The sequence below is a fragment of the Ambystoma mexicanum genome, chromosome 4q (genome assembly GCF_040938575.1).
Source record: "Ambystoma mexicanum isolate Mex_15411 chromosome 4q, UKY_AmexF1_1, whole genome shotgun sequence".
NCBI lineage: Eukaryota > Metazoa > Chordata > Amphibia > Caudata > Ambystomatidae > Ambystoma > Ambystoma mexicanum.
In genome coordinates this window covers 1,273,029,245-1,273,047,967 of record NC_090928.1, presented here as the reverse complement: position 1 = coordinate 1,273,047,967, position 18,723 = coordinate 1,273,029,245, and the positions used below count along the sequence as shown (strand labels likewise).

At 49.8% G+C, this 18,723-nt stretch overlaps 1 protein-coding gene across 2 annotated transcripts in view; it reads left to right on the top strand.

Moving 5' to 3' along the window:
* Positions 1-18,723, top strand: part of LOC138468364 (phosphofurin acidic cluster sorting protein 2-like) — a 1,643,699-nt gene that overhangs the window by 1,267,838 nt on the left and 357,138 nt on the right. For both annotated transcript variants that reach the window (XM_069608896.1, XM_069608897.1), the window contains exon 16: positions 3,603-3,757. In XM_069608896.1, coding sequence (XP_069464997.1) covers positions 3,603-3,757 — 155 coding nt within the window. The remainder of the gene's footprint in view (positions 1-3,602; positions 3,758-18,723) is intronic.

The following is an 18,723-nucleotide window of genomic DNA, read 5'->3' as shown; positions in this document are numbered from 1 at the left end:
ATTCTCACTGTTTAGGAGTTCTGCATTTGTTCCTAAATCCATTGTAAATGGTTATGGCCTGCTTATGTACATAGTTACATCACTGTGTCCTGTGATGTCAGGAGCTCAATGAAATGGAATTGTTGTGGCTCAAGCTTCCAGTAGTTCCAGGGAGTTAGAAGTGATCCTGGAAGGGAGAACCAGAGTCCTCAGTAAATCTCCCAACTGAACTTCGTGTTTCTGAAGACATCATTGGTGTCCTGTCGCTTCTCAATAGTGTGTCCACAGTACGATAATCCCCCTGTGGACATTGCACTGTGGGCGGATCACCTGGGGGGGGAAGCCCTCATGGGACTCGGGACAATCCCCTTCAGGAGACGCAGTATGAATCCACTGAGAACACTTCTACCCCTTTCCAGGAGTTAGATTCCCCTTCCTTCTGCCCTGACGTAAGCGGTATGTTTTATTGTAAAACTAGTACATATGATTTATTCCTACAGAGTAAGGAACAAATCGGTCCTGACTAAAGGCTGCACAAATGAAGATAATCTGGTAAAACGAAGTGAGCAGTTTGGTTTACCAAGGAATCTGATTGGTCCAGGAGAACTCCCTTTTCCAACACAGGGGTTTAAATCTCTCACAGCTGTGAGGCCAGAGAGAAACCCCCCAGTTAGCTGTGGGCGGAAACGTAAGCCGATCAGCTGGGAAGGTGTGCCGTAGGGTCGCCAGTTGGGCAACCTGCGGGATGCAGTGCACGGAGCAGGAGGGAAGCTGGGCGGGAACCCAAGGACAAGGGACGGCTTGCCACGCTGTCTGCAAACCCCTTCAGGATGTTGCAAGGTCTCGGGGACTGTGCACACGAAGGTTGCAGCCAGAGAGGCAAAGGGTTATTGGAGGAGCCGCCGTTGAGAAGAACAACGCTGGGGCTGATAAGAACCAAAACAAGAAGAACGAATTGGCTGGGAAGCTGAATAGCATCGGAACCTCGCTCCAGAGCAATGCCAGTTGGAAGACACAGACCAGAAGGACGGGTACGCGGGCAGCTCACAGGGTACTGGAGATCCGGGAGGAGCTAAAAAGCCAAACAAATGACAAGACAAGAGGGTCTGGGACCCTAGGAATGCTATACTGTCAAGATGGTACATTTGGGAGAGAAGTGAACCGAATGAATCAGAGACATTGTTGCAAGTCAGGGATCCGCACTCGAATGTGAATACAGGTAAAAGTGTCTGGGGCCACGTAAGAGAAAGTAAGACAGCCTGTGAATGGGCCATTGATTGGCAGGAGAGTAAGCCAAGAAAACCAATAACCAAAGAAAGAAAGCCAGCCTGAGAAGGGGCCCATTGCTTGGTAGGAGAGTATATCAAGCAAACTTGTAATACAAGGAAGAAAGGCGGTCTATGAAAGGGTGTACTGGAAAAAATACAGGGACCACTTAGGCACCCAAATTCTAAGATGGTTGATGGGTTACTATGTTGTTCCATTTGGACTTACTGCAATCAGAAAGAACTAGAAGCATTTTAGGGACACTGACGGCTGAATGCAGAGAGTGCTGTGGTTTAGTCACTTATGTATTTATTTACCTGTCATTTGGAAGACCTGTTGCTCATATGTGTGTCATGAATTCTTTTTTCTAATAGGTGGCAAGGAGACCTCCATTGAGATGACCATCTTCCCCATGCTTTTAACAGTTTTCTTCTGGTCCAAGATTGTTGCTAGTACCTAGTTTATACTTTGCACGCGATTAGTTGAATGGTGCAATGGCTGACCATACCTTCTTGATTCTCCTATCCTAGAAGCACAATGAGAGGAATTGCCTGCTTCCATTTCTGATCAGCCTTTGTAGTGATTAGTGTAGATCTCTCTCCCTCTCTACTGCCTGCCGCCTCCCACCACGCAACAACAGAAGGTGACGACCACCACCCGTGGTAGGGTCACTTGTGCACATCAGGACCGGTGTTCCTGTATTCTCTGGAGCTTGGATCCACACCACCTCCAGTTTATTGACGTATGCCCAATCTTCTCCTGAGCAGCAGAAAGGCAGCATCTCAGGCAAGGGCTGTCTCTTCATGTTGCGCATTGTCAGGAGCTCTCACACTGCTCCCACTTTCACATTTCTGCAGGTTCGGCCACTAGAAGATCTCCACCATCTTGTGTGTTGTCCCATACAACTAGCCATCCAGAAGCCCAAGACTCTGTCGCTGGTCCAGGAGGGAAGGAGAGAAAATGTGATCCATGGGTCGATGTCCCATATGCTTACAGCACAATTATTGCTCTGACAAACATTTGATTGTCCCACTGGACAGGAGGGAGCACTAGAAAAACCAGCTGAAAACAGAGCGCATATTATTAGATGCCATCTTTGACTCTGAATGCCCCTGCTCTTTCCACATCAGGGTTTTAAAAAAATAACAGACTTAACCTCATTTGTGGAACGCCCAATATTGGGGACATGGACAGAATGTGGGTAGTCCTTGAGATTAGGAAATGTAATTATAGCAACATGGAACTAGAAATGCAAGTACAAAAGAACAGTTGGAAATGCATGTTGTTTATCTTTTGCCCAATTTGCTGCCCGTATGTGCCCAGCCACTAGGCCTATCCCAGAGATTCTTTTCATTATTAATCTCATGGCACTACAGTGCTCCCGTTCCAGTCATATGGTCAGATTATGAAGTGCCCTTTCTACCTCACAAGAGCCTGTGATGCAGCGTAAGCCAAGCAGCCTTTGGTCTTGGATAGAAAGAGTATGCGCTCTTCAGTACAATATGATGGCGTGGTGATTCCAGTGATGGTATTGGGAAAGCCAGAGAAAGCGCAGAGCGGACTCTTAGGGCCTCATTACAGTATAATTGCCTGTAATTCTGGCACCTGCTTTTTTACTGGACTGGCAAAACACAAGTTTTCTGGTGGGGGCACTGATTTACTGCCTGTCCTAAACTGCCAGTAAATCAGGCCCCAGCTGGCAAAAGAATTCTGCAATTACTGGCACCGGTATTACTGGTGCCGGTAATTGCTGCAATCTCCTCCATGGAGTTGTATGACTCCATAGAATGGGGATTTACCAGTGTTTCTACCACCTGGAATATCCCAGTAATACCAGTATATTGAGCGGCAGAAACGGTAGGGGCAGTTTGCCGGTATCTCGCGGGAAATACCGTCGGGATACCGGCAAGCTTTTAGTCCTGAAACCTTTAGGGATCTGAATGGTACCACATACAGGTCTCATGGTATCCTGAGAAAAATGCTGTTTTCTTCACAATATCATGGATAAAGTTGGCGTCAGGAGTAGCAGCATCTTGGCCCAAGTTCTGAAATGTAAAATAGAAACCTAAAATGGCTACCAGGAACAGCGCTCTTTGTAGCTTGTATGACTCTACTACACTAGGGAAGGGAAGTGCATCGGCTTTCTAAATGACTACTTCTATGTTCACTTTTGTGTTTCATTGTGTCTGCCTAATATTGGGGTTCATGATATGGCATGCATGTGGATAAAAACCTCTTAATGTATTTAGCTGGCACCGCGTCTTCCACTGCTGAACCTCAATGATGGACATGTTATGGTTCGATGATTAAGTGGCACTGTGTGTTTCACAACTGGAATGTTTCTCTTCATTTGGCAGCTGCAACTGTAATTCCCACATGCCCCCACCAGTCAAGGTGGTTGTTGCCGGAGATCAGACCTTTTTAAGCATCATCCTACGATTCTTCGTGGAGCAGCTAGCCAGCAAAACTCCTGACTGGCTGAACCACTTGCGCTTCCTCGTCCTCCCACTGGGTAAGAGGCAGATATGGTCAAACACTTGTGTATAGGTGCGTTATAAATGCCATATCATATATCATATCAAAGAGCCAAGAAATATGATTTAATTTATCTGTGGTTGCAGTTGGATTTCCTGTGATCCATTTTAGTTTTTTGTCTCCCTCCACCTATTTTTCCCTGACATTGAGAGCCTCTTTTACCACATTGACTTTATAGGTCTGATGGACATCGGAATCTTAATGGGTACAGGTAGCTACTGTTAGGGTCAACTTCTAGGAAGACTGGGGCAAAACCAAGTGGGCTGTGACCCCAGTGTGGGCCCCTGAATATCACATACCACACACACAAATCTGCACATCTCACATAAACATGATGTGGTCGGGGGAATAGGCTGAGAAAGAGATTCTTACATACAGGGTAGAGGAAAGGCCTATCATAGGATGTGCAGGGGTCCCTGGCCTCTCTGATGTCTCTGACAGTCCACAGTCCTATCCTACTGTGATCACCTCAGGGGTGTAGCAGCTCCCCTGGTGCCAGCTGGCCAACAGACCGTTTCACTTTTCTTGTGGATAACATAGGTCTCTACATCTCAGGTCTTAGGTTTCGATTCCATGCTCTTTTTTCTGCCAGTATGTTGCACTATGATGGTCATGTCTCTTTTGCTATCCTGCTTCGATCAGGGATCATATCCACCTTTCCTTCCTGGCATCTATTCGAAGACCCTGTCAACATTTCTTAAACATTACCCCCAACTCCCTCCCTTTTTGTCCTCGCAGTTGCCACTCTCAAATGCCTTAAGCACTGATGTGATATCAAACAAAAAAGGATAAAAAAATCAAACTTGCATCGTATGGAACTCCTCACACAGCTGTCAGACTTAATCCGCCTCCCCACCTTCTATGGTTTCTGCCGCAAACAGAGAATGTAACAAGGCTTCCGATGGTTCGATGCCCGCTGTGGCCTCGCCTTGACAGCCCCATACCGCCCCTTCCATGCCACTGTTTCTGCCATCGGCCATCGCCTCACATCCCGCCACCAGTCCTCCAACGCCAGGCCCCAAATAGATTTCCACGCCATGACTATTCTACGTTTGGTGAGGATATACACCAAATCCTTCATCTTATGTGCATGCTTTGTGCTCTTGGCGCATGGAAAGCGGCTCAGCAAGCATGTACCCGGGGAAAGCACATCCAGGTTCAACCCCCTCTATGCAGTCTGCTCGCAAAGCTCTGCCAGTATAGCCCCACTACAGGGCATACCCAAAACATATCACCTGCTAGGTGGCGAGGGCAGGAGCCCCCACCAACAGCCTCAGCAGCACCCCAGCAGACCAACGCCCCTGCTACGGCGATCGAATCCATTGCCCCAGACGCACCGCTCCGCTTTGCTCCTCAGGACCCTGATGTCCACAGGGTAATGATTTACCCCTTTGTTGGCCATTTTCACCCTTTGGCAACCTGAGCCCTGCGCCTGCATCAGCACCGACATTAATTTCAAAAACAAAATGTCGGGCTCGATGCAGCGCGATAGCGAGGCTGGCTTCCATCTGGTTGCCAAGCAACCCCTTGTTTGATATTCCGCAAGCATCCGACGGCAGACGGAAGAGCCGGCCCACCGAAGGCCATCTAAGGCCCTGTTTGCCCCTGTTCACTCCTAGGAGCGTCTACTAAACCATTTTGCTGCATGGTTCACATCACGCTTACCACACTAGAGACATCCATTCCGTAGGAGTGAGGACTAGCACCAGAATGATGTGAGTACTACTAACCATGTCCCTGTTGAAAAACTGACCCGCTACAACTCCATGAGATAAATGCACATACGTAATCTACATACTACTGGCCACCTGGTCTACATCCATATTAGCCACGATAGCCTCTGAAGGCAAACATGTACTGTCTCACGGATTAGCCCTATTAGATGTTAAAACGTGTCTCCGGTATCAGCCCAGACTCAATTGATGTTTTATACAAGTAATTAATTAATGTAACACCCTGCACCTACGGAGTCAATCTGTATAATGCTCCCTTGAATGCATTGCCTGGTAAACTAGCCTACGTAGCATTACTGCCTGCCTTGTGATTTTACACTAATTCATTGCCTAGCAGACCAGCCTACGTTGCACTATTGCCTGCCTTGTGATTTTATACTATGTACTGCGGACTAGCCTACTTAGCATCACTGCCTGCCCTGTGATTTTACACTAATGCATTGCCTAGCAGACTAGCCTACGTAGCACTATTGGCTGCCTTGTGATTTTATACTATGTACTGCGGACTAGCCTACTTGGCATCACTGCCTGCCCTATGAGTTTACACAAATGCATTGCCTAGTAAATTAGCTGCTCGCTCCTGGAGATATCCACACTATACCAATTTATAATGTTTATCATTTTCTTCTATCTGACCGCTCCCTGGCCTATAGCACTATGTTAGGAGATGGTCAAGATTAGATTTAGGGGTTTGTGCGAAGATTAATACAATTAAAATGACACTTTTGCCTAAAGTTTTATATGTTATGCAATCGATTCCCCTACTTTTTCCCAAAAAATTGCTTAAAGACCTTGCTAGGGTTTTTCAAGATTTTCTATGGGGAGAAAGGAAGGCTCCTAAGATTCCTAGATTTATTTTACTGCGGGATGCGAAAGAAGGGGGGTTTGGATATCCAGATTTAGAGAAGTATTAAAGGGGCTTTATTTTGAAAAAAGCAGCCTTGTATGCGAATGAGGAAGGGGAGGCGGAACCAGTCGGGATAACTATAGAAAGGGAAGCCTTATTACCATTTTGTTTAGGTAATGTCAACACAGTGATTACTATGAAGACTTATGATGTCAATTAATGTCCGAATGTTATTATAGCCAAATCTCCCTTTCATAAACCCTACCTGAGACTCATGAATGATATCCCCAATAAAACCACTTAATCTATTAGCTAGTATTTTCGTAAAGAGTTTAACATCTACATTCAATAAAGAAATTGGCCTATAGTTCTTACATTTCTTGCTATCTCTTCCCTCTTTCGGAATTACAGTAATCATAGCTTCAGCCATTGATCGACTAGACCTTCCCCATTCAAAAACAAATTAAACAAGTCACACAAAATCAGAGCTAGAAAAGTGTCAAATTTCCTATAGAACTCAATGGGCAGTCCATCCAAACCCGGAGATTTCCCTAAATGCAACTGTCCAATGGCCAGCAGGACCTCATCAACCCCAATATCAGTTTCCAACATATTGGTATCATCTGATGCTAAAACTTTAATAGGTATGTTCCTAAACAAAGTGTCCAAATCTGTCCTGGCAATTGAATCCTCCTCCATATACAATGTTTTGTAATAATCCTTAAAGCTTGAACAAATGTCAGTATTCTTCCACATTAATTGTTCATTCTCATCCCGGATTTCCTGAACAAATGTCCCTCCATGCATACCTTTCAATCTATTTGCTAACAATCTACCACTCTTCTCACCAGATTCCCAATGTTTACCTCGACTCTAGCCTCACACTGGCAAAACAAGTGAACGCAATGGCATCTTCCACAGCTACCAGTTCCACCACCTTGGCAAGAGCACTTGTGCTGTCCAAATTGGATTACTGCAACGCTCTCTACCTGGGAGCCAATAGATACATCACCAAGAAAATGCAAATATTGCAAAATAATGCCCTTAGAGCTGCCCTAGGAATGCCCAATAGAGAACACATATCTACAATTAGAAGACAATCTAACTGGCTTTCAACCACTGACAGAATCAAACTTAAAACCGCTTCCTTTACATTTAAAATGCCTCAACAATCTAGCCCCTAGCTACTTGATAGAGATTTAAAAGAAGAGTCACGTCCAGACCCACCAGAACAGCTTACACTAATTGCGTAGCAGTTCCCCCTTTCAAAATGACTACAATAGGAGGGAACAGCTTCCCCGTTAAAGCAGCCCAACTGTGGAACTCCCTCCCACCCACCTTAAGGACTGATCAATTTTGCCCACATTTTCGAATAAACATCATCAAGTATCTTAAAGATAACAATCTGTAACTCCATCTCGACTGCAACCTAGATCGGACCCACCTCAGCTGTGGTTACATACTTGTAACTGAATCTGTAGTTTGTTGTATTGTTGTACTGACCTGTTGATTTGCTCTGTGACTATGTAATCTTGAACATGTAAGCTTAAAGAATTCTTGTTTTCGCGCTGTGATACCTTCGGGTTTGGCACACGCTCCAAATAAATAAACAAACAAACAAACATATGCAACATGCCAGCGTCCCCCGCCTTGCACCTGGGACACACTTGTACTACAGCACCTGGGAACCACAAGATATTCTGAGGGGTCATATATGCTCTGTGTCACCAGCAGCTGTATGAGCTGCAGTCTTGCGTTCCGCAACACTCTTTTGTGGTAGCCCAGCACCTGCCCCCATTCTTCCCCCACTGTAAACTCTACTCCCGAATCTTCCTCCCATTTACCCCGTATCGCTAGAGGGGAGGGTGGTCCGTTAGACAGTAGAAGATCATATAGCTGCGATATAGTGTGCCCCCTTCAGCTATATCGTATAGGGCATCTACCACTGCATGTTTCCGCATCAGTTGCCAATGATCTCTGCCTTACTTCCAGTAAGACTGAGATCCTCCTCATTGGTACAACCACTCCCTCCTTTCCTCTCTCTCTGGCCGCCCACTCTGGGTCCTCTTCCTGCTCCTTCCTGTGAGGCTAAGAAACTTGGGGTCATCTTCGACTCCACCCTCTACTTCTCTCCTCACATCTCTGATGTCTCTAAGAAGTCAAACCATCAGCTGTACCTCCTCAGAGGTATTCTTCCTTTTCTCACTTTCCCCCAGAAGTTCACTGTCTCCAGAGCTCTGGGTCTCTCTAGGCTGGACTATTGCAACAGCTTCTTTCTAAATCTTCCTGCCTCTACTCTTCGACCTTTACAACTTATCCAGAACAGGACTGCAAAACTTGTCCTTGGCCTCAAGCCCAGGGATAGTATCTCTTCAACTCTGGAATCTCTTCACTGGCTCCCTGTGGCTGCAAGGATCAACTTCAAGACCCTCTGCATCATCCACAAGACTTTATGGGGCATGGGACTGCTCTACCCCCAACGTTCTCTTCCAAAACTTCTTCCTTCTCGAGCTCTCTGCTCAGCCACCTCCTAACTCTCTTAGGGTCAGACGCTTCTCCAAGCAAGGAGTTTGGGGCAGAACTATCTCCTTGGCTGGGGCATCCTTCTAGAACAGCCTCCATGCCTCTAAAACTTGAGCAGAACCACCTCCGGTTCTGGAAGCAACTCAAGACTTTCTTTTTCGCTTCTGATTTCTCTCTTCCTCTCCCCTGCTGATGCACCTAACAGCTCTGCACACTGGACACCTGGTCACCCTCTGATCTCAGGCCCAGGCTCCTTCATGTCCAGTTGCCCTTGCACTGCCTCTCTGCTCCCCATCACTTAAGGGTCTGTATCCGCAACCCTACAGTCCCTTATCTCTGCACTTATGAGCCATCCGCTAGCTGCACTGGTGAGTTAACTGCACTTCCCTCTTCCCTTCCCCCCTGACACTTCTCCCCTTCCATCTTCCCCGCACTTGCGTGATCTGAATGACACAAGGCCTTGTTAGATCGTTATTTTGTCCTCCCTTTGTTTCCCCCTCCTTGTCTTGTCGCACCTAGAAACACTTGTCTACAGGCACCTTAAACATGCCACATCATATTATATCATATTATATCATGTTGCACAACCCATAAGAATCTCAGTGAACTGTATTGCCTGGCCATCTCCCTGGGAAAGTTTGCTTTTCCTTTTTACATTGCTGTTGTGTTGAAACAAGGCCTTTTTCCCTCTTTTTAGGAAAGTCGAATCTGGGTGTTTTTACATTGCTGTTTGTGTTGAAACTAGGCCTTTTTTTCCTCTTTTTAGGAAAGTTGAATCTGGGTATTTTTACATTGGTGTTTGTGTTGAAACTAGGCCATTTCCCCTCTTTTTAGCAAAGTCGAATCTGGGTGTTTTACAAGGTGCTCCCCTGCCTCCTGTCTTCCATCCACACTGCTCCTGTGTTCCCTGCTTGTTGCCTCCTGTTTGCCTCCTTGTGTGAGAACCCTCCCCTCTGGTGCCTCCTGTGGTGCTCGGCTGTGGGCTGTGCTTCTTTCCTCACTCACGCTCTCTTCTTGCCTCATCACTCCCTCTATGTTGCTCTCAATATCTCCCATCTTCTCAAACTACTACTCTTCTCTCCTATCCTATCCCTCTCACTAAGTCTGGTAGGAACAGTTCAAGAGGGATATCCTAGTCTCCAGCCCTGGCCTCGCTATCGCTGATACCCACATCAATGCTTTCTCAGACAGACCCTAACCAACATCCTCTTTGTCGTTCACTCTCCAGACTTATGGACCCCTCGTATGGTCCCGGCTCTCTCTCCTAACTCTTCCTCGCCCGTGAATGGTGGCACTCAGTGGGAGGTCCTCTTGGCCTTCTTCCACTCCTCCAAGTCCATCATTAATGTCTATCTGAATGGAACTGTCTTGGTCCTGGCCCCTCAGCCCAATCCCCTGCTTTTCGATAGGCGTCTCCTGCATCTTATCAACATCCTTCCTTCTCCTGCTACTCCTACTAGCACCTCTCTGGAGCCTCTACCACCACCACCTCCTTCTTCTGCCGCCTCTCTGGCACCTTCGTCCTCCTCTCTGGCTACTATGCCACCACCTCTGCCCATTCTCGGGCCCCTCTACCAGTTCCCCAGGATGTACCTCAAGCCTGTACCCCACCCCGGAATGCTTTCAAATGTGGCAACCTGCTCCACGTCGCTATTCTAAACTCCTGTTCTGCTGTCAAACACCCCTCTGACATCTGCCACCTCCTCAAAAAACTTGACTTGGATATTCTCGCTTGCCATGGTTCACGGACAGTTCTGTCACGAGTTTTGACACACTCCTCCCTGATGGCTACAAGATCCTCTCCGAGCCCCTAACCAACGGACCTGGAGGTGGAGTAGCTCTGATCTTTCTGGAGTGGGTTTCTGCTTCTGTCATTCCTATGCAGGCCTACTCCTCCTTTGCATGCCTGGTCTGCAGGCTCTCTATCTCTCCTGGCTTCCCTCTGACTGTGGCCAACATCTACAGGCCACCTGCCAGGTTGCCGTCTTTCTCTCAGAATGGGCTGACCTCTCCTCCTCTTGCCTCTACCTCTCTACCTCTCCTCTGAGACCTCAATAGACACCTCGATGCTTCTAATCCCTCCTCTGGGCTCTTCCGCAACCTCTGCGACACTTTCTCTCTCCATTCGACCATCTTGTCCTACACACTCTGCTGGACACACCTTGGATGTTTTCATCTCCTAGACATCCCCGTCTCTAACTCTCTCACCACTCCTCTCTCTTGGACAGACCACTTTCTGCTTTTCCCTCACCTATGCTCTCTGTCCCACAGGCAAAGCCCACCCCAGTACTGCCACCTACCTTCTCGGTCAATCGGCCCACGAAGCGTGTGTCAGTGGATTCCTTTGCTTCTACTGTCTCTGCTCCTCCTACTCCTGTGGCAGACTCACACTCTGACACAGCCCTCTCTAACCTGCATCTTTCAATCTCCAACACTCTGGACATCCTTGGTCCTGTTATGAGAATCTGTCTGAAGCCTACCTCCAAGTGCAACTCTTGGTATGACTCCGACCATACCGCCCTGAAACGCACGATCAGGGTGGTTGAGAAGAAATGGAGGGCTTCAGGCGCATCCTCTGACGAACTAGCCTGCCGTCTGCTCCAAAGGCAATACAGACTCTGCCCTGTCCAAGGAGAGAGTCATTATCCAAGCCTGTGACAATGCAGCCTCTAAGAACAATACCAAACTCCTTAAAATCTGCAAGGAGCTGGCCAATCCTTCTGCAGTCTCCACCTCTCCTGTTCCCACCCAGGCTCTCTGTACGGCTCTGGTTGCTCACTTCACAACTAGAACTCAGGACATCCTGTCCTCGCTCTTCTCTTCCTCGCCTTCTACCTCTCTCGGACCCCCTCTGGCCACCTTTGCCCCTTCTTATCCTTTCTCTTATTTCTCTCTGACAACACCGGACTATGTTTCTAGACAAGTCCAATCTATGTAAAGTTTCGTCCAAACAGGTGCTCCACTGCACCTCCAGAAACATCCAGGACCACATTGACAACCTCGCTCCAGCCTTAGCCGATTTCTGCAATCACTCTTTTGCCATTGGATCTTTCTCATCCCTCCTCAAGCACTGCCTTGTGCGCATATCCTTAAAAACCCTTCTGCCGATCTTACCTGTCTGGCAAACTATCGCCCAATCTCTTTCACTCCTTTCCTGGGAAAACTCCTGGAAAAGCTGGCCATCTCCCAGCTTACTCTACACACTGCTGGTTTTCTCCATGTCCATCAGGCTGGCTTCAGAGCAGCCAGAGGCACAGAAACTGCTCTCCTAAACACCTGTGAAGATCTGCTCTCTAATCTTGACTCCAGACTTCCTTATGTCCTCATCCTCCTTTTCTCTGCTTTTGACACAGTCAATCAAGCCATCCTGATCAATCGACTCTGTGAGAACCTGGGCATCACGGATCAGGCGATGGAGTGGTTGACCTCCTTCCTCCTGGACCGACTTTCCCAGGTCCAACTTGGGTCCTTTCTCTCCATCACCTCTCTCTCCACATGTGGTGTTCCCCAGGGCTCTATCCTTTCACCCTGGCTCTTCAATGTCTACTTGGCCCCTTTTGCCCTCCTGATCTCTACCTTCTCCTCTAACTTTGAGTGGTATGCAGATGATACTCTGCTCTCTTTTAGGCTCCCCTCAGCCTCCTCTCCTCTCTCGCTCATTCCTGACTGTCTATCCGCGATTCAAGATTGGTGCGTCACTAATGATCTCTGCCTTAATGCCAATAAAATGGAGATCCTTCTCATTGGGGCCCCTATTCCCGCTTTCCCTCTCTCACTCTGGCCACCCTCCTTGGGACCTCTTCCTTCGCCTCCTTGTGAGGCAAAAAACCTTGCTGTCATCTTCGACTCCACTCTGCCCTTTTCTCCGCACATCACAGACCTTGCCAAGAAGGCCCACTACCAGCTGCACCTCCTGAGAGGTGTTCTTCCTTTTCTCACTTTCCCCCAGAAGCTCACTGTCCCCAGAGTCCTGGTTCTCTCAATCTGCCTTCCTCTACTCTCCGCCCTCTGAAACTATTCCAGAACAGGACTGCAAGACTTATCCTTGGCCTCAAGCCCAGAGACCGTATCTCTCCAGCCCTGAAATCTCTCAGCTGGCTCCCGGTGGCTGCAAGGATCAAGTTCAAGACCCTCTGCATCGTCCACAAGGCTTTCTGGAGCCGGGCCGGCACTACATCCACTCTCTCTTCCAAAATACCTTCCTTCTCGAGCCCTTCACTCAGTTAACTCCAACTCTCTGAGGGTCAGACTCTTTTCAAGGCAGAGAGTGGGGATAGATCTCTCTCCTCTGCAGGTGCCTCCCTCTGGAATGGCCCCCCTGCCGCTTTCAAACTTGAGCCGGACCACTGAAAGTTTTGGAAGCAGCTCAAGACCTTCCTTTTCCCCTCTGATTTCTCTTTTTCCCTCCCAGGCTGACCTGCTGACCTGCTGACCTACCTGTCTGTTGCGCTGACTGGTTGCCTGGCTACCCTGAGAGCCTCACTGGGTACCAGTCTCCTCCATGCTCAGTCTCCCCTGCACAGCCTGCGGGCCTACCGCACAATTAGGGGCTATAACAGTAACCTCTACCGTCCCCTGCCTCCTTGCACTTAACCAGAGCCACGCTGCCCTGGCTGCACTTACACAGAGCAATGCTGCCCTGATTGCACTTCCCCCTCCCTATCCCTGGCACTTCTCCTCTCCCTTTTCCCTGCACTTTGCATGGTTGGACTCGCACGATCTGAGTGACACAAGGCCTAGTAAGATGGTTTGTCTTGTCCTACCTCTGTCTTCCCTTCCTTTTCTTGTCGCGCCTCGAAACGCTTGTGTACAGGCGCATTTATAAATAACATATATCATATCATATCATATTATATCTTGGATTTGCCAATAATGCCAGTTATGTAACTTTAAGAACACACCAATAACTGTGTTGCTCTTACTGATGCTTTGGCCATCGTGTCTGTGCCAAAGCAAAACAGAAGAGGTGATGGCTGGAAAGTTTAGAATTAATCTTAGACCATTGTTTTCAGCCTGCCAAGCCATTACAGAAAGGGGAAACACCATGTGCAAATCAGGCTTGGCTCCCACCCAAAAGGGGCAGACTAGCCCCACTGCACAAGCCCACAAGCACATTCGGCCTCATTAGGTGCCGTGTGTGAGGAGTAGCTTGGGTCTCTAGAGCCTGCTGGTTAAGATTAACTCTAGACCTTGCAGCCATGGCCTCTTTTCCTTGCTGCAACCTGTCAGTACCAGCCACTATGAGAACATCCTTGTCTTGACTTTAGCCCATAATGGCAGTACTGTAACTCCAAGAGCATACTCATAATGGCTTTGCCCAATAATGCCAAGTCCAGTACTGCCAGCCTCGTAGTACCAACCACTTGAAGAACACACTTGTCTTGGCTTTGCCCAACCCTGCCAGTACTGTAACCACAATAACACACCCATTTTGGCTTTGACTAACTATGCAGTACTGCCGGACACAGTACAAACAGAGTTGGCTTGGTTTTCCCCAATAAAGGCAGCTCTGTAATCCGTTTACTCTCAAAGTGGCCATATAAGGCGGAGGCCAGTACTGGCAGTGCCAGCTGCTATAAGTAATTACTTGTCTTGGCTTTGCCTAATATTGGCAATACTGTAACTGTAAGAACATAGCCTTAATAGCTTTGCTCAGCAAGGCCACCACCGCACTGCAGCCCCAGCAGTACCAGCCATTGTAAGAACAAATGTTTCTTTGGCCAAAAAATCCTGTACGGCAACAGTAAAAACACACTTGTCTGTTTGCTGTCCACAGTAATGCTGTAATACCTTGTAAAATGTGTTCCCATGTAGCAAGGTAGGACCCAACTCCCTCGCCAAACACACCAGGGTAGAGACTTGCCTTGTACCATGAAAACCTCACACACAAGGCTTCTCCCACACACACATGCTGTCACTCACGTGCACACTTGCACCCTCTTTCAAATGGATTCTCTCTCACACACAGACACACCCCCTCATGCAGACAAACTCTCTCTGTTTCTCACACATACATTCACACAAAACAAATTCTGACACAAAGGCTTACACATTCTCCTTTTTATTTCAAACATTTACCTGGGCCACAAAGGTGATTATCTTCCCCTCTCCATGACAGACTTCTACCAGGCACCAGCACATCCATAGCATAACATAGGTGTATTTGTTGAGCGCACGTTCACCCCTGAAGGGGCATCTTGGCGCTATTGACAGATAACAGATGTTTATTGTTACCCAACTTAATGGTACTCATTTTATCGAGCTCGGAAGGATGAGTCTGCTGAGTGGACTTGCAGGGATTTGAACCTGTGACCATGAGATCAAACACAGGCCCCTGTAATGGATGCATTGATTTGATTTTTAAAATTAAAACGTGCATATCACGATGATCCAAGCAGAATCTGCATCTCCAGCATGGGGTCTGGCATGGATTCACATGCTCATGAATATTCCCCGTCGTCAGGCTGGGAATCCTCGGTAAAGAAAAAATCAGTATCAGTTTTGTTTCTGTTCTGTCTTTCTTAGTAGGAACCAATCACTGATCTCTGGGTCATACTGCCCCCAGCCAATGACTGCCCTCTCCCTAAGCCCCGCCTCCGGCAGCCATCCTCAGATATTTACCGCACGCTCAAGTGTTGGGAGTCCTCGTGTTTAGCTCTCGAGTTTTTTGCTGCGTTTTCACGCTTTTTTCAGGAGATTTCTCATTTTTTCGATTTAATCAAGCCTCAAGCTCCACCGCTTCTACTTCCGATAACGGGGACCCGTTTCGGAATTCTTCTGCACCCCTCAAAGGTGACGTTTTTGTCGAGTTTACACTTCTTGGAGTATTCCGGAAGATCTGCGGCCTACCTCAACGGACATGGCCCAGGACAAGGGGAGCTCGACACCCGGATCCAAGCTGTTCAGGAACTTTCCTGGATGCGGATTAAATAACGTTTTCAAGGAGGATGAGCATTCGCGATGCCTCTACTGCCTCCATGGGGACAAGACGCATGTGGAGAAGGACTGTGCGTTCTGCAAGAACCTTTCGGAACGGACCAAACAAGATCGTCGTTCCCGCCTCGCCACCTGGCTGGAGAAAGGCACAGCAAGTGAGAAGGCGAAGAAGAAGTCTGAGCGGGCTTCTAAGTCCTTTGAGGGTGCCCCGGTGACGGGGGCCCAACAGAAGGCCAAGCACCGCGAGTCCGCGGGCTCCGGGAGCGCCGAAAGGTCGGGCTCTTCGGTTGCCAAGCAGGGCACTACTTCCCCGGCACGTTCGACCACGAGCCAGCGCTCTGGTTCGGGGAAGAGGACGTCCGAGAACCCGGGTAGGCCGTTGGAGCGGACCCGGTCGATCTCGAAGGGGGAGCGAGGCGCTGATCCTCCCCCCAAGACGAAGGCCCAGGACGCACCTAAGGTGGTGAGGGCTTTGATCCACCCGGCTAAGGCCTCTACCGAAGTGGTCGCTGCGACCCTGGCAGAGCCGGCTGAGACTACGCCAATGGAAACGGCCTCTGGGCCCAGAGTATCCCTGCCGCCTCGGAGGGAATCCTCTTTCCAGCCCATCGCTAAGACCCCCGTGAAGCCCCCGGCTGAAAAAGAGGGGGGGCGGCGTTGGCCATTACAGACTCGGAATCAGCCTCTGAGGAGGAACAGGTGAAGACCGAGGAGGGCCTCAACGAAAGGTACATAGGCCTCAACGAGAGGTTCAGAAACCTCAACGAGAGGTTCGATCCCAGGGGACGGTCCCTGCTGACGTGATCGAAGATAGCGACGACGAACAGGGCCCAATGGAGCGGCCATCCCGTCTGTCGCAGCCATTGCCCGAGCCTCAGGATAGCTCGGCGGCCATTTTGTTGGCAATGCAATCCTTATGTACCGAGATAAGGACGAGATTACCACGTACCCTGACGGAGGAGCCAGAACAAGGCCCGTCGGGAAGCCCTCCGAACAAGCGGAGGAGAGTCCACCCCGCTCTGCCCTTCGTGCCTGCGAGACCGGTGGACCCCTCATCCCCCTCGCCGGGAGAGGATACAGCGACGGATACGGCGACGGGAACGGACGATGGCGGCGGCGATGACACAGCAGACATCCCGTCGTCACCCCCCCCCCTCCCCGCAGGCGTCCCCAGCCGACGAGGTTGGCTCTTTCCACGCCGTGATTCCAGCTCTGCCCTGAAGAACAGAAAAAGGAGGGGTTCTGTACCAACGACGAGAGGCTAAGAGGAAGACAGCCCTCGCGGTGCCTTTACTCGACGACATCTGGGACAAGGGGCTTGCGATCCTCAGGAACCCTACCACGACACCCGGCAAGAGGGACAGGTACGAGAAGAAGTACAGAGTCCCTGATGCCTCCTCCCTGTGCCTCAGGACCCAGCCCACGCCGGACTCGGTCGTCTCGGCAGCGGCTAAGAAGAAGGCAGCGGGCACGGCGGCTTCTACTTCCCTTACGGACAGCGAGGGCAAGAAGTTGGACTCTGGGACGACGAATCATCTCGTCGGCGGCGACGACGATTAAGGCGGCCAATGCCTTAGCGATCGTGGCCCGCTACGACAGGGAGCTCTGGTTCAAAATAGCTCCCCTGCTAGATTTCCTGCCTGATGACAAAAGGGCGGAGGCCCTAGAAATTCTGCAGGAGGGCGAGGTGGCGTCGGATCACGCCATAACGGTGGCGATGGACATCGCCGATACCGGAGTTCGCCAACTAGGCAACGGAGTTTGCCTCCGACGACGGGGATGGCTCAAGGCGACAGACTTTCGCCAGGACATCCAGACCAGGGTGTTGGACATGCCGTTCAACGGCAACAACCTCTTTGGTAAGGCGATGGATGAGTCTCTCTCTACAGGCCATCAAGACCGACTCGGAGACGGCCCGGGCCCTTGGGGTGCTTCAGCAGCGACAGCCCTTTCGGTGCCTCCAAAGGATCCATTGGTGGCTCCTCCGCTTACCGCCAGGCGGCCCGCTCCTCTTCCCAGGAGGCCTACAGAGGTCGCGGCAAGCAAGGGGGATCCCGCCGTCGTCGTCAAGGAGGCCAAGGCGGCAAGGCCTCCTCCAAACAAGACTGACCCGGCCGTGTCGTCGGGCCCCCCGAAGCACCCCGGTGGGAGGCCGGCTGACGAATTAGTCAGCGTGTGGGAGTCCATCTCCACCGACCGTTGGGTGCTGGACACCCTGGCCAACGGGCACTCGCTGGAATTCCAAAAGAAGTGCCCTTGCATTCCTCCCGTGGCCAGGAAGGAGAATCACGTCCCTCAACTGCTGTTGGAAGTAAAGGCGATGCTCAAAAAAAGGTGCCATCGAGCTCATCCCCAGGAGGCTCCGGGGCTCCGGAGTGTACTCAAGGTACTTTCTCGTCAGAAAGAAGACCGGCGGTTGGCGCCCCATCCTGGACCTGTGTCGGTTAAACAAATACATCAAGGCGCAGAAATTCAGGATGGTCACCCTCCAGCACGTGCTGGGACAGCTGGAGGAAGGCGACTTCCTATCGTCGTTGGACCTGGAGGATGCTTACTTCCACATCTCCATTCTAAAAAAGGCACAGGAAGTTCCTCTGGTTCGTGGTTCAGGGACGCCACTACCAATTCAGAGCCCTACCGTTCGGATTAAAGTCGGCACCCAGGGTTTTCACCAAGTGCCTCGCACCAGTGGCGGCGCGGCTGCGCCTGCAGGGGATACACGTCTACCCCTACCTGGACGACTGGCTAATCCGGGCAAGGTCAAGGGAACTCGCCATAGATCATACGGCGAGGACCGTCGGGTTGCTCACGGAGCTGGGGTTCACCATCAACTTCCCCAAATCCCACCTGGTTCCTTCGCAAGTAGCTCTGTTTTTGGGGGTGAAGCTCGATATTGTGGAGCAA